General features: G+C 43.1%; 1 protein-coding gene across 4 annotated transcripts in view; it reads left to right on the top strand.

The window, feature by feature from the left end:
- The first annotated feature begins 379 nt into the window (after positions 1–379).
- Positions 380–14,721, top strand: part of LOC107222459 (tensin-1) — a 99,797-nt gene continuing 85,455 nt past the window's right edge. For 2 of the 4 annotated variants that reach the window (XM_046732756.1, XM_046732755.1), the window contains exon 1: positions 381–2,248. In XM_046732756.1, the coding sequence (XP_046588712.1) occupies positions 2,156–2,248 (93 nt within the window). In that variant the 5' untranslated portion in view covers positions 381–2,155. Of the gene's footprint in view, positions 2,249–14,721 lie in introns of all 4 variants that reach the window. The other 2 variants (XM_015661838.2, XM_046732765.1) reach the window with 2 other exon arrangements.

Here is a 14,721-nt window from a genome sequence, read left to right as displayed (position 1 = left end):
ACACGCAAAGTTTTACCCCTAAGAAAACGAAGTTTAAAATCAAACGCAAAGCGGACGTCGTATCTGGCTAGAAGAGAGATGCTATCGCGATTACTCGTATCGAGTATCGAGATCAGATCGTGCAGGGTTCATGGAGAGGGGGGGGGAGCTTCGCCTCAGCAGCTGAGCACGCGGCGCTCTTAATTAGTAGTAAAAGTGGAAAATAAAGGGTTCGGAGAGAAAGAGGGGCGTCCCAGCCCTTCGGGAAAATTCTGAACGCCTTGCGGTCCCTTGCCGTGTGGCATGTGCTGCCCGGCAGATCGTTCTTCGGCTGGCTAGGCTTCGGTTCGAGGAGCTTGTTCTCCGTTCTGTCAGTCGTTGGCTAGCCGCGCACCAAGCCGGTCGTAAAGAGCTTTGCGTTCGTCATGATCCATCCAGCTTATTTGCTTGAAGAAAAGTTTTAGTTGCTAATCATTTTTACATGAGTTACGAGTCGCTTAGCCTAGATCATTAGACGCGTTAATTGCACCGCATTTTATCGGCTTACGTGTAGATTGTAAAATTAATATTTTAAAATTGTATCGTAATCCTCGCTTTGTTATCCACGTGGACAATTTTATACCGCACACATTCGGCATATCGGAATTAATTCACAGCCGTAACGTTATTCCTATTAGTGACGTTTTATATGCATCGAAAAATATTCAAACATATTAAGACGAGGAAGAAAAAACGAAAGAAAGAAATAGATGAACCGGCTGCAGCAGTGATTCCTTGTGTGCTTACCATTAAATGTTGATGCTTAAACACGTTTTCCTAACGAGGACGGAGGTCCCGACGATTAATTGTGTAAAACTATACTCGCCCAAATGAGTCGATTAATTACTTTCTAATAAGGATCGTTAGTACTTCGATCGTCCCTGTACTATTATTAGCGTGTATACATATAATAAAAATATCGTTTCTTATTTCTAAATGACCAAAAATTAAGTTACTAAATTTACTAATTTCAACTCCGTATTGACATTAGGTAAAAATCCAGTCAGTAAAACGTCTTCCTCCGATATACGTTATGATAAAAGCTGACGATGTATAGGAAAGTTGCATTTTAATTAAAATAGTTACCGTATCGGGAGCAAAGTCACGTCGTGAATCGTGATAATGAATTATCAGCTGCAAGTGGAGTCGTAAATAATGGTAGGAAAAAGTGAACCAACGAAACGGTTTCGTTTTAATTAACTCAAAGACTCTGACTGTTCACGAGTGTATAACACAAGCTTAGCACGAGTGAAAAACTCCATCGATCAGCTTGTATCAAAGAAAAAATTTCCACCCGAGTGCACCAGGGTGAGGAAGAAGTTAGTCCGCGCGTTTCATCCACCTTCACCCTTTAATCCTCTTCGTTTATACTCTGAATACATCGTCTTGACGATAAGACTGACCCAGTCATATTACCGAGCCTCCATTGCCGCTGTAAACAGCTATTAAAATTGCTGATAGACGGTGCAGCACCGATTACAGAAGCAAATTGATCGAAACTTCCGGGGCGTCGTATAAACCAATCGAAGTAATCGACTGGACTAGAAGATTAGGTCGAATATCGTACATCGTGCAGAAGTGAAAATAAAGGAAAAGACGAATATCGGAAGTTGGTGAAAATCGAGAGGAAAATCGGAATAACAATACAGGAAAGGGGAAAATTTGTACGGCAAAACGGAGGGGAAGAAGGGAGAAACGTTTGAAAGGGATTTCTTCGGAGGAGTGATATTTTAGAGAGGGATAGAATAAAGGGGAGAAAATCCTTCCAGGAATCGTCCGAGGGTGGTACGGCGGTCGTGTAGCGTTAAGGGTCTGCGGCACGACAGAATTTCGAAAAAAGAAGGACTGGGAAAAAAGGAGGGAAGAACATTAAAAGGAAACAGAAGACCGAACATCAACCCTACAAAGGGATTTCCGCGCGCAACAAGTCATCATGGTTATCCACTTGGGCGGTTTTTATCGAGCCAAAACACTACCCTAGGGGTTCCAAAGGGTGCGATAAAAGTCCGACAAACTATCCATGCGCCGCGGTCACGTTTCTTCGTCGGGGAAAATACACAAGGACGAGGAATCGAGGTAAAAAAAGGAGCCAAGCAGCAATTGAAACAAGAAGAAGAACACCGTAAACACACTCGACATGCCGTGGATAAAGTGCCTCGGTGGACGAGGCAGTAAAACAAGGCGTGGAAAGCCTCTGACCGTCAGTCAGCCCATTCATCTTATTGTAAAGGTAAAAACTTTCACGCAAATTTCAGTTGCTTCTGCCCTCTTTTAACATTTTGATTTATTTTTCCGTCCGGTCAAACTCTTCTTCACTCTCCTCTGTCCGTCGTAAGGTATGAATATATTTCTACGCTGTGAACGTAACGTTACCCGTTGATGATGAAATCGTATCAGGAGATAAAAAAGGGAAAAAAATTTATATACATGTATATATAAGCGCCCGCGCTGAGAGATTTTGTGGTATGTGTTGTATATAACACAGAAAAGAGTCTCGCTAGGAATCTCACGCGGTCCTTTCTTTCACCATCGTTTTACGTATAGTAAAAAAGATAAGGAATCTCCGATCGACCGTAATTTTTATCACAGACCTCTAGGAGCAACAACAGAATTGCACCAACAGCGACAACATCAAGAAATACGTAGCAGTGAACCCCGATAACTTAAAAAGAAAAAATAATATTTAAATTCTCCGAACGAAGGTGTAATTATTTGTCTCTTCTCTCGTTCTAATTCAATATTGAAATTGTTGGTTTGATATCCTGGAGGATGAGATGAAATTAAAGCCGCTAACTTATTATTTGTGTCTGTGTTAACTCAGCGGGTGACCGCAGCTGGCATAAATACATCCATACGTACATTTGATACGCGCTCATGTCCGATGACATTATATCTGCTTGGCGTGTAATGACATAAATTTTACCACACCGTGCGCGTCCCTCTCTCATCTCCCTATTTACAATTGAATATACACGAAATTATTTGGTTACAAACCACTTGATTCTAGTTGACTTGCTTATTAATCGTCGTAACAAGGTCTGGCTCTCCGGAGCACCAAGCACATATATATCGTCGCATTATATTTATACGCCCATGCGGCGCACCACAGCGTTCTGGCCCAGTAGGGCCTTAGGACCCCCAGCTCATACACGAACTCTGTTATTACAACCGAATGAATACACACGCGCGCATTCGTTACGTGCTCTGCATGGGCCGCGTTCAAAGGTGTGTTGGTGTAAATCCGAACGATTCTCTCCATGCGAGCTTTACCTTTACATACCCATATTAATATGCAATACCAGGAAACAACGGTTGACTCGCGCTTAACGTACCCGCTCCTCACATCGGAGTTCATCGTAATCAATACCGCATTCCGTAACGCTTCCAGCTTTATTAGATTACAATCTTTATTTGGAACGATTATACACGCTTACGGTGCGAGTAATAGGTTTTTAATTTTGTTCGGAGTGTGTATTATGTAAATCGGGAGAAGGTCACGTGAAAGATTCGACGATAAAGACGATGAACAGCAGTTGATTTATACCACTGTATAGTCCAGATTTTATTACAAACATTTTTCTTTGCTTTTCCCAGCGCGGAATCATTTTTTTTTGCAAATATCAAACCGTCGTTTAGAACTTTTTTTTCTCGCTTTGTCTTATCATCGGAGTTTACCTTCAGTTCTTGCCGGTTGAAAGGGAACGGAGTTGTTTGAATTCAGAAATTTTTGGAAAACCCTTAAGCGAGGGTCACTCGCAGTCACGTTCCCACGAGTGGCGTTCCTCCGTTCACGGTTTTCAACCTAGCTCAGCTCTCTTAGGAAATGACCACGACAAACATTGTCGGAATTTAGAAAGAAGCTTGCCTCTTGTTAGGACATGGATTTCTTGCTCGTTCGATCGTCGCTTCCTCAGTCCGGCGAATGAGGTGGAGAATAAAAATGGAGGATAATATTCAACGAAACATTAATCATAGATAATTTCAATCGAACATTGCTTTAACCACAGTGATAATTTCGGCGCTATAAATTATGTCGAAAATGAGTATTGAGCCTTGTACCTGCGGATATCACTTTACGTATAATAACACGTATAATATACAGCTCCAGAAAATTATCGAGGACATAACAACAAAGATAAAAGCGTCTTTGACTTATTCAGAGAGGTTACACTACACAGCGCCTTGAGTCGATTAGTTTTTATATGTTCACTGCATAAACAAATGCAGCAAGTATAAATACACTACGTGTATTACGTAAGCTGCACTTCGATATCTCTCGCCTATCGTTAATTATGGACTTGCAGTTGACGCGTGTTGTACAAAGATCGTAACTCTCACCGCGTGGGAGTTAGTCCGGGGGGAAAAAAAAGAAGGAATAAAAGAAAACAAAGCTAGGAAAAGAAAATGGGACTGAAGCGATGAAAAAAAAGGGGGGGGGGGGAGAAACGACGTTGAAAACGACGCGAGGCTCGTATCGATGGCCTGCGAAGTGCAGGAGGCGAACGAATAGTAGACGACCTACCTATGAATATGCACCTCAAAAAACTATGAGCTGCAAGCCAAGTTGCAGGCCTGACAATAGCTCGACTCGCGACGTAGAGAACGGGGTTTTCTTAATTTTTTTTCGTTTTCCTGTTTCTTTTTTCGCCATCCATTATTTTCTAGAAACGCGTACCGAAGGGGAGAAATAAGTTGGAAGAAGAAATTTCGGAATAAATTCTGGAAATCTATTTAACGCGAGTCGGTGCGCATAACGAATTTACGGATGCCGAGCCAATTTAGGGTATGAGATGTAATTAGGAGGAGGAATTTTTTCCATCGTAGGGAATCCAGAAGCTAGACGTTATTTTCAACTCGCTTCTATCTCGTTATCCGTTTTCAGACTGGAGGTAACATTGAAGATTGCAGAGAATTCGACTGTGTGATAGGTAGGCTTGCATGCTGCACGCATCGAGAACATGGCCAATTTATTTGTGATTACTCTTTCCGGGGTTCTTGGATATTTTTAAACTATAGTTTATGCACACAAGCCATGCTCCGATGATGCAGGATAAACAGTCCATTACACAGACAACACGCCCTCAACGTAAACTCGGAGTTAAATTCCAACTTCTGGAATGCGGTTTAAGAATAGGTACGGTATAAGCCAACTTCTATGTGAATATGTTGTGTGCCCAAGTCCCATAAATAGCCAAGAGTAATACCTAAACTTATGATCTATGCACTTTCACGAAAATTAAAGATGTCCAAATCAAGGTTCGTACGCTTTTTGGAACCCGAAATGCGCTGACTTTTCCAGGTGTTCCAGCCTGAAAATAAAATTTTTTTCAGTAACCTTTCAAGAAATATGCCGCTGATTATTGACAATGTTTTTGCTTATCAATACTAATACCTTCAATATTACTTAGTAATTAATTTACTGTCCGACTACTAATTTACAAACAGCAGCCAGCGATTTTCAGTAAGAAAAAAACGAAAGAAGGTTTGATATCAAGTAATGTACGTATAAGAACGAGTTTATTTCTTCAAGAAACTTAAAATTCCAGTCTTATTTTCGAAATTCCCTGACTTTTCCCTGACTTTTTCCTGCTGTAAGAAATTCCCTGAATTTTCCCGGTCTTCCAGGATTTCCCTGTGCGTACGAACCCTGCAAATAATGATCCAGAGGTAGATGCGTTGATTATAACTTGAGTAGGAAAAAAAATTCCACTGCACTAGCAGAATTTGCATACTCGTATATCGTTTTTTTCCGCGTTTCAATGTAATTAACAACGCTTTCGGCACATTTCAAACCAACGGTTTATTTTATCTGCTTTATATTATCGCAGTGACGATATGATAACGAAGCGTCTAATTGCGAAAAGAAACCACAACTATCCGGAATGATATAATGGTGTGATTAAAGGACCCCGCAGGAACCCTTATGGAAACTGGCTTTCAGCGAAACTCTTTGAAACCACCTGATTCCAGTAGCCTATTGCCAGTAGATCAAAAGTGCCTGAAGGCACTATGCCCCAGAAACTCAGGTTTTCAAGATATACATGGTTGAAGTGTACTCTTTTGTGCCTGATAACCAGCATGTAAAAGACAACATTCAGCCCTTCTCTATGTCATCGGCGAGTCTGCAGGCGGGTGCGTGTCTCTGAATGTTGTCTTTTACATGCTGGTTATCAGGCACAAAAGAGTACACTTTAACCATGTATATCTTGAAAACCTGAGTTTTTGGGGCATAGTGCCTTCAGGCACTTTTGATCTACTGGCAATAGGCTACTGGAATCAGGTGGTTTCAAAGAGTTTCACTGAAAGCCAGTTTCCATAAGAGTTCCTGCGGGTTCCTTTGGTAAAAACACTGTTCGTGAAGTCGCTTTGTAATGTTATTCACAGTTATTCACCGTTCTTTTACATCGACTTCCGGTCAAGATCGGATAAAAGAAAGTTACCGCGTCTCTTTGTTTGCCGATCCCCCTTCGCAGAGCCTTTTACGGTACCGTTCAAGTTGTTTCGACTAACAGAAGCTGTATAAAACAGGAGAAACCGGCCCAATTTTACATTCGATGAAAATTGACCCGAATTTCAATCAAATGTTTGGAACGTCTTTGAAATATTGGAAGAGTTTAACGAGACCTATGAAACGATGAATAAATGAGAAACTGAACGCTGAAGGTTGAATCATTTCAAGTGAAGCTATGTGAGAGTGCTCGATTCTTTGGCCATAGTTTCGCAGTAGTTACAATTGTGTTGATCGATCGTATGAAAGTTGTGTTTCAAGTATCATTTGAGGAAAGGGTTTAAATAATATAAAATGAATAGTAACCGCGCAATCGGTTCGAATGTATAAAGAATGAGAATGGAAGACGATACGTGCGAGTAAACTGAGAAAAGAGGTAATTTACTCGGATTTTCGAAGTCTTGCTATATCTGATCAATCCAAATAAACTTCAACGGTGTATCACTTGGACCAGGAATACCATTCCGTTCTTGTTTCTCTATTTTTCTTAGAGAAAGGGAGGATAAAAAGCGAGGGCAAGAGTGAAGTAAATAGAGAAATGGATGCGAGATGAAGAAGGAGAAAAAAAATGAAATGAGAAAATAAAATAAATGGTGACCGGGTAAGAGGAGATAGTCAAGGATGCTGCGCTGGAGTATAGCCATAAGGTATATTGTAAGGTACGCAAGCACAGGCATGCGGTTATAGACTATAGACTATGGATAGGAAACACGTGGGCGATCATTGAAAAGATTTCAAGCAGACCTACCAATCCTACAACCTGTTTGCTACGGACTGCACCGGTGAATGTGCTTAATTACGATATGAGTAGGTGGGCCATCGGTGTCTTATTTTTTCACTCGGAGATCCCCGATACTTATGAATTATGGCAGGAGGTGCTCTCCTGACGAGATGGTTTCATCCTCGCGTTCCCATTGCTCACTCATCTCTCGGGAATCATTTGTCTCAATCTCGATCGTGAGAATTCACATTCTCTCCACCCCTTTGACGAAGGAACGTCTTGCTTCCTAGATCAGAAATGGAAGGCAATTACCTGCTTCGCTCACAGAAATTGGCAGGTCAGTTTTTAAAATTCAGCGATTAATTTACGGATTGAATGCAAAATTCTGTTCATAATGTGTATTGTAGCATCGCCATCCGGCAAGGCGACACGGTGTGAAAGATTGAGAGACATTTAATTGAGTGGCTCTTAAATCAGAGAAGGACTAGTGGACTTAGCGGAGGTTTTTGTGTGGGATTGAAAACGGTGTTTCGTCCAAATCCGTTTGAATGGATTCTTATCTTACGTCACGATCTCAGTATGTTATATACATATACGTATACGTATAGCATTGCAGGCACGTTTTAATCAGAGAACTTTGAGAGCTCGTAAATTAAACAAGGGATTAGAAAAGGGGGTTGTTTCGGTTGACTGGCGCGTTAATTGTTATCGAAAAGAATGAACCAGCTGCGGGCTGTCACTAGGTAATTTAAATTCCGTTGTCTTCGGTCGGCGTGTCTGCTGCGGAAGACCGAGATCAGATCAAACTCGATAAGCCGCACGAATCTCAACGGCCTGCACGGTGTCCACTTCTTACGGCATTGAACATACACGCGCATCTACGTGCGTGAAAAATCCATTCCGCTTGCTTAACACGATACGTATACGCGATATTTTTTTGCGGATCGAATCGATCTACAAGTGATTCGATGGTGCGCACGAACGATTTGAAAATTGCGGTATTTGCGACTTGTTTTCACAGTTGTCGCTAACGAGCTGCGATCGAGTTGAATTTATATCTGCGAATAATAAATCCTCGTTGATGCCTATTTCGATGCAGATGCGTACATGTACATATGACACAGACGACGGTACATTAAATTAACGGTCGTGGTTAATGGCGAGGAGAACACCCACGCGGCATCGGCATATGCTCGCCTTGAATTATGCTTATTCTCTGTTGGACCGATCTTTACTTATATTCATTTTGTTGCGACAACTCGGGACAATCGAGTACTTGCAGGTCTGCAGATATTGGCCTTTCCAATTTCTATATTCAGAAAACATATCGCAGTTATAATTGGACGATGATAAACTTTCCTCTCTCGGATCTAATATTCCGCGAAGCCGGTGATAAAGCGAACGTTCATCCTGATGCAGATGCCGCGATTGTCTGGACTCCGAATTCCACAACGACCGTAGCATGCGGGCGTACAAGCTGCGTGCAGCGTGCACTGTACTTGAGTACGGTGCATTCTAACGTACCGATGCAGAGTGAAATATGCGCATAAGCAGAGGAATACCGGCCGGAGAGAGAACCCTGACATCTGGTTTTTGGCCCATATTCTGGCCACCGGGTTTCTCGTCGTTCCATTTAGCTGTTATCTGACTTGAAACTCAGGTTGGGGTACGTAGCGAGGCACTCGAACCGACCTCGAACCTGTTCAAAAACCCCGAGGGTGTTACTTTAGGGAAATTAATATAATTTCACGTTTACATACCGAAGTGAAAATCGTTGGATTTATTGTTATTCGAAAACTCGACCAGCCCGTAATCTGTCCGAGGAAAAGTGGATCGTCATTTGTCTGTAGAAGAAAATTCTTGTTCCCGTTTACGTGCGGCTCAAACCTCGGCCGAGGTTGAAGCGTGATAATCGAGACGTCCCCCCCTGGCAATTCTTGTCCCTATTTTACGACCCTCGGCTCGAATCGACGCGACGGCTAATATCCGCCCCGGGTTCGTTATCCCCCTCTTCCCCCTCCCCGGCTGCAGCTCCTGCAGGAGCAGCGTCCCCTCGCTGTTCGTCTTCTTCCTCTTTGCTTTCCCATCACCGCTGTTCGTCACCCCCGTTTTGTCACCGCACATGAGCGCTATGCGTTCAAGCTAATGAGAGAATAATCGGATGCGACTGATCGGCGCAATGCGCAATCACAGTTTTGGATGGGCGCCTCGAGCCACCCGCGGATGCAAGAAAAATAATCACGTTCAACGGTGACGAGGAAACGCGCGACTCGAGGGGATAAATTGAGGCGAGGAAGGGTGGAAGTCCCAGGAGATGACGGGATGTTTTTCGACGGAAATCGGTCCGCGCGGTCGCGTCGAGGCTGCGCGATACGTTTAAAATTCATGCAGACAGTTAACCGATCTCGGACGAACAACAGACCCGACCGAAGAGATAACGCCGGAGTTCGTGTTAATCAATTTTAAAATAGAACGTAATATTGCTACGAAAGATTCGAGGAACCGTTCCAAGTCTGAGCCGCGGTCCTCGACCCAATCCTAATCAAGAGCTGAAAGTCGAGAGTCGAGAGCCTAGAGTTTTGACGAGTGCTGTACGAGGTGTACCAAGTTAAATACGCCCGTAATTGGGTACGAATAAAAATCCATATCAAATGTCGCACCGGCTTTTACGAAAGTGTTGAATTCTTTCCAAATCTTTCCAAATCTTTCCAAATCTTTCCGGCCTCCCGCGGCTGCTGCGAAGTATAATAACGGATAAAACGTCCGAGTGTTATATCTTACGCTTCTCCTTATTTCCTTCTCCATTTCAATTCTCATTCTCAGACATGATCACCGCCCGCTCAGACGGATTTAGGTAATCTTGGAATCATCGGCCTCGCCAGACCCGCATAATACTAGTCATTTGTTAATCCCCATAAATAATCTTCAATCGCGAGCGATATACATTCCGGACCCTCATGTGAATTCTTTTATATTATTCCCGGTTAAGCTTACGTCAAGAATTATATTAACTACAGGTTTGCGTTTATAATCGGAAGGGGAAACGGAGCCAGTTTTTTAATTTCAAAAATGTCAACCGCGTCCGTGTCATTGCTATTATTATTATTATTATTTCAAGTCCAGGATTATACTTTGTTCGTTTCAAGGGCGGCTACTTTTGAACCACTTTTGAAGAAATGACATTCGAGATCCTTCCGAGTAGGTCCAGCAGAAAGAAAAAATCACTACCTAGACTCGCATCTTTTGTTCGCCACATGTTGGGATAAACTTTCACGATCAAAGGTCAAAATTTTTCCGCAATAAGCTGGCTCGTGATTTTTCGGTCAAGTATCTGTACGCATCGATACAGCAATTCATCCTGATTGATGTGCAGGAACGAGTGTTTTTATTTCGACCCGAGTTATTTCGTTTCCTGCCGTGTTACCAATCGACAGCACGAAGAGTGATGAGAAGAGAAACAACCTCCGCTAAAGAAAGTGGCAACGGAAGCCAAAGTTTCGACTCAGACACCCGAAAATGAAAGACGACGCCAGCCATTTCTTGCCCCAGCAGTGGCGAGGGTTAGAGCTCGCACCCCCTTGAGAATGCCGCGTGTTGAATCGAGTCTTTCACATTTGACGAATTAAGATTTTCACGCGCCTTTGACAGGGACCGGTTAAATAAGAGGCCTGTATACCTTCGTCCCCCGACGTGTACATAAATTAAGGAATTGTATCGGCTCGAAAAGGTTCTCATGAGTCTACGAGTTTCTTTTAAAGGGCCAAGAAACGTGCGTCGACAAAGCGATGCAACATTAGCGAGCACCCGAGATTCGAAGCGCTAAGTGTGTGTAATATTATGCAGATAGGCAAACGTGCGGTGCGGGATCCTATTTATCCTGTCTGAGAAACGATTTTCTTCTTCTCCATTTATATTTTTCTTCTTTTTCTTCTTCTTCTCCTCCTTTTCCCCATCCCGCTTCGAGACGGGAACTACGAGGTCTTGGCGCTAAACGCACCTTGCACGATCCGACCTGCTCTAATCTAGGCTCTTTTCGAGGACTGCCTCACGGTGCACATAATTTAAGTGTAGGGCAGGCACGTCGAAGGCGTTCCGAACGGCCCGGGCCATACTGAATTTAATGCTCTTGGCTGCAGCTTCGTACCTGCATGCTCTGCACCGCGATTGACACGCCGGCTGAGTGCAAGGGACAATAAACCGATTCGTATCATGACGCCCAGCGTTACTAGGAATAGAACACCCGTTTGATTGTCCCTTTATATACGACAGATATGTCTAGGACTTCTCAGATCCACCGAGGCACTAACCGTTCCACTCTGGTAAACCGGCCGCGGCCTCGTCGATGAACGGAAAAGAAGAGATAAAAGAAAAGGAGAAAAAAAAAAACTGGAACAAAAATTGTCCGGATCAAGCCGAGCGTTCGGGCGCGAAATTTTGGAAGAGTTTAATATATTCCGAGCGTGGCTACTACTTGTGGTTGTTACTTTCAAAGTTCTCCGGAGGGTAATGAGTTCGGGATTTTCTTGTAATAATAATTCTTTCGCTATGGGGCTTGCTTCTCTTCTTCGCACTTTGGACCCCACGTGGTTTTAATACGAGAACCTTGTCAACCGAACAATGCGCTTCGTTTAGAACTCCCCGGGGTTTTGAAAGAAGAGGGAAACACCGGCGTGATGAAGAGGATTATTTTGGCGGGCTCGTTTTCGGGGAAACGGTCGAGCTTAAAAGAGTTTTTGATCTGCGGGCGAATTTCCGGCAGTCGATTAGGCGACGGTGGCGAAGCTTGGAATCGCCCCTTTAACTCGCTATCTCGTCAAGGTCTTCTGCGTTGTTTCAGAGAAGAACGCGCATCGGGAGCGCAAGGTGATATCGTTTTTGGAACCGAAGCTACGCGGGCCATTAGATTTATCTGGAGTCCGTACGATGTCGGGATGTTTTACGAGGCGGAAATATCTCAGGCCGTGTTCACTGGTCGGGGTGGTTTATAGTGCCTACGGAACCGGTTCCACTGCAGTTGGACCCGAGACACGACAACGTAACGCAACATCGATCAGCTAACCGTAAGTGTGGGGCCAGCTTAAAGTCGGAAAGCCCTGCTCCTCGTGCGGCCCACCCACAACTGCGTTTTACATAATCGGTCACTCTCCGCTCGATTTGAGTCTGAAAAGAGCGCGTACATCCCATGGCCAAAAAATGGCCGGTTCTCCGGGCGTAACCTTTTTTTTTCGAAGTCTTCGGGGTAGGTGAATACCAGCTTCTCGTTCTTCTGCCACTCCTGTATCTCCCCAGTTCTTGCGATTCACCTTTTCACCGAAGAAACAAAATCGGCACGTTTCTCTGCCTCGGTGTTTACGGAACGGAGGGAATCGGCCGCGCTCAAGTTTGTCCAGACTAATTTGTGACGGGATATTTCCGACTAGCCTGCCGGACACTTGAGATATTCTCACGGTATATGACGTCGACTTTACGGCCTTTTGCTTCGGCTCGAGCAAGGTGAGAATCCCCAAACTTAATATCTTTCTCAACCCCACACCCTTGCTTCGCCTCTTAACGATATCTCAAGTTACTCCGATGTACCTGCAAGGTGTCCGACGCCTCGCGCGGGACCAACTCTTCGGTATAACGTTTCGGTTTACAACAGGACATGATTTTTGGTTTTCGTTTTGTTCGTGTTTTCTTGTTCCTTTCACGTCTGTTCTCACCCCCTTTTAATTCCTCTTTTGTTTCTCGCTGTAAATCTCACGCAAAATCGATTGGATCTGCAGTGTGGAAAGTAAGTTTTTTTTAAATTACACGATTCGTTGGTTGAAAACCATTTTTCACCAAACGTTCGATGAATATTATCCTACTTTTCCGGTACATTTACTCGCCTGAAAGTTAAAAAAAAAAACATCCGATAGGGGAGCTTTGATTTGTTCGGAACGAACTATGGACGTTATAGCGGCGTCACATAATCGACTAATCACCCTGACTAATCAATGGGCCTAAAAGGGCTTCTTGGCGTTCGTCCTTTTCTCTCGCTGTATTTCCATCTTTCTCTCATTTCTTGCTAGTACTCGCAGTCCATATTATATAGAGGCGCGCCCCCGCTGGCGCCGCTTTGAAGAAAGCCGTCCTGCGTTACGCTGTCCTTTTCTTTCGCTATTGCTCTCTCTTTCTCTCCTGCTATGCCGCTCAGAGGTCGGCAGCCATGCGGAAGTCAAATTTTCTGATCGTACGGTGATAAATCTTCCCCTTAATTTGCAACTATACAACCTGCACCGTTCGATCCTCGCCGTTCCTCCTCGATTGCAATTGAGTCGCTTATCCATGCAGAATATATTATGCGTGTGCGATGGTTTCACGATCGGCAGCGAAGAGTTTAACGAATATTGAAAATTCGATCACGAAGTAATGATCTTGTTTTTATTTACAAACCGTGGAGAATTTTTTAAACTCGATATTTTGTGCAGCCCGCGTCAGTCGATAATTGCGTAATTATGTGACGACGGAAGAAATTACCTAGCGTTATTTCTACGGCGCTATAATAAATCCTGTCGATATTTTTCGGGCGTTTAAATATTAAAACCTTTCTCGAAAATAATAATTAACTTTGTACGTGCGTACAAGGGAAAGCTGTGATGGCAACAAGGGGAGAAAAAGTTGTAAACTCAAATGAAGGAACAAGTGAAGAGTAATTTCTTTACAGAGAATGTCTCTTTGTTACGTATTTATCTGTTACATTGACTCTTCAATGGCGATGATATTCCAACGACTGAAAGTATCACTAAATACAGAAGGAGAGAAAACAGATGATGCATCTACGTATATGTATAAGTTTATTTAAATCGAATAATTTTCTATTACATTATGAGATAACCGATTAGAGCATATAAAATAATGCGAGATTAAAAAAAAACTGTGCACTCGATCAAAAAGCCAATATTAATGTATTCAATTAATAACAGAAATGAGTCGACCGTGATTATTCTGATTGCGAGGGGGCCTTAAATTATACTCTTCACGGACTGACCGAGATAAAAGGACTCCTGGGGCGCGAAGGCGTCCCAAAGCACTTCGTGGGCGGTGATGACGAAGTCCGGCTTGTTTTGACCCGAGTCACTCACTCGGCGATCAAACCCAGTCGAGTCACGGAAATGGTTCTCGATCAATTGAGATGTGAAAATGACTCAGAATCGAATATCTTAATATTATTAACCCGGGGTACGGATCGTATCGAGTTAATAATCTCTCGAAGAAATGTTTATACAGCTGTACGACCATTGTTTCTCATTTGAACACGTTTAAGCGACAACTTTGTGAAAAAAGATGTTTCCAATTCATTCACAATGATTTTTTTAATAATTTTTTCAACGTGGCATGAAATTATATCAGGAATGGCCAGTTGAACTGTCATCAAAGTCGTAGTTAATTAGAAAAAATTTTTGTAGCAAAAAATATTCGTTTCATTCCGCTTTTATACGCGTAACCAGAA

Source organism: Neodiprion lecontei, chromosome 2, assembly GCF_021901455.1.
Source record: "Neodiprion lecontei isolate iyNeoLeco1 chromosome 2, iyNeoLeco1.1, whole genome shotgun sequence".
NCBI lineage: Eukaryota > Metazoa > Arthropoda > Insecta > Hymenoptera > Diprionidae > Neodiprion > Neodiprion lecontei.
This window is presented reverse-complemented; position numbering and strand designations above follow the sequence as displayed.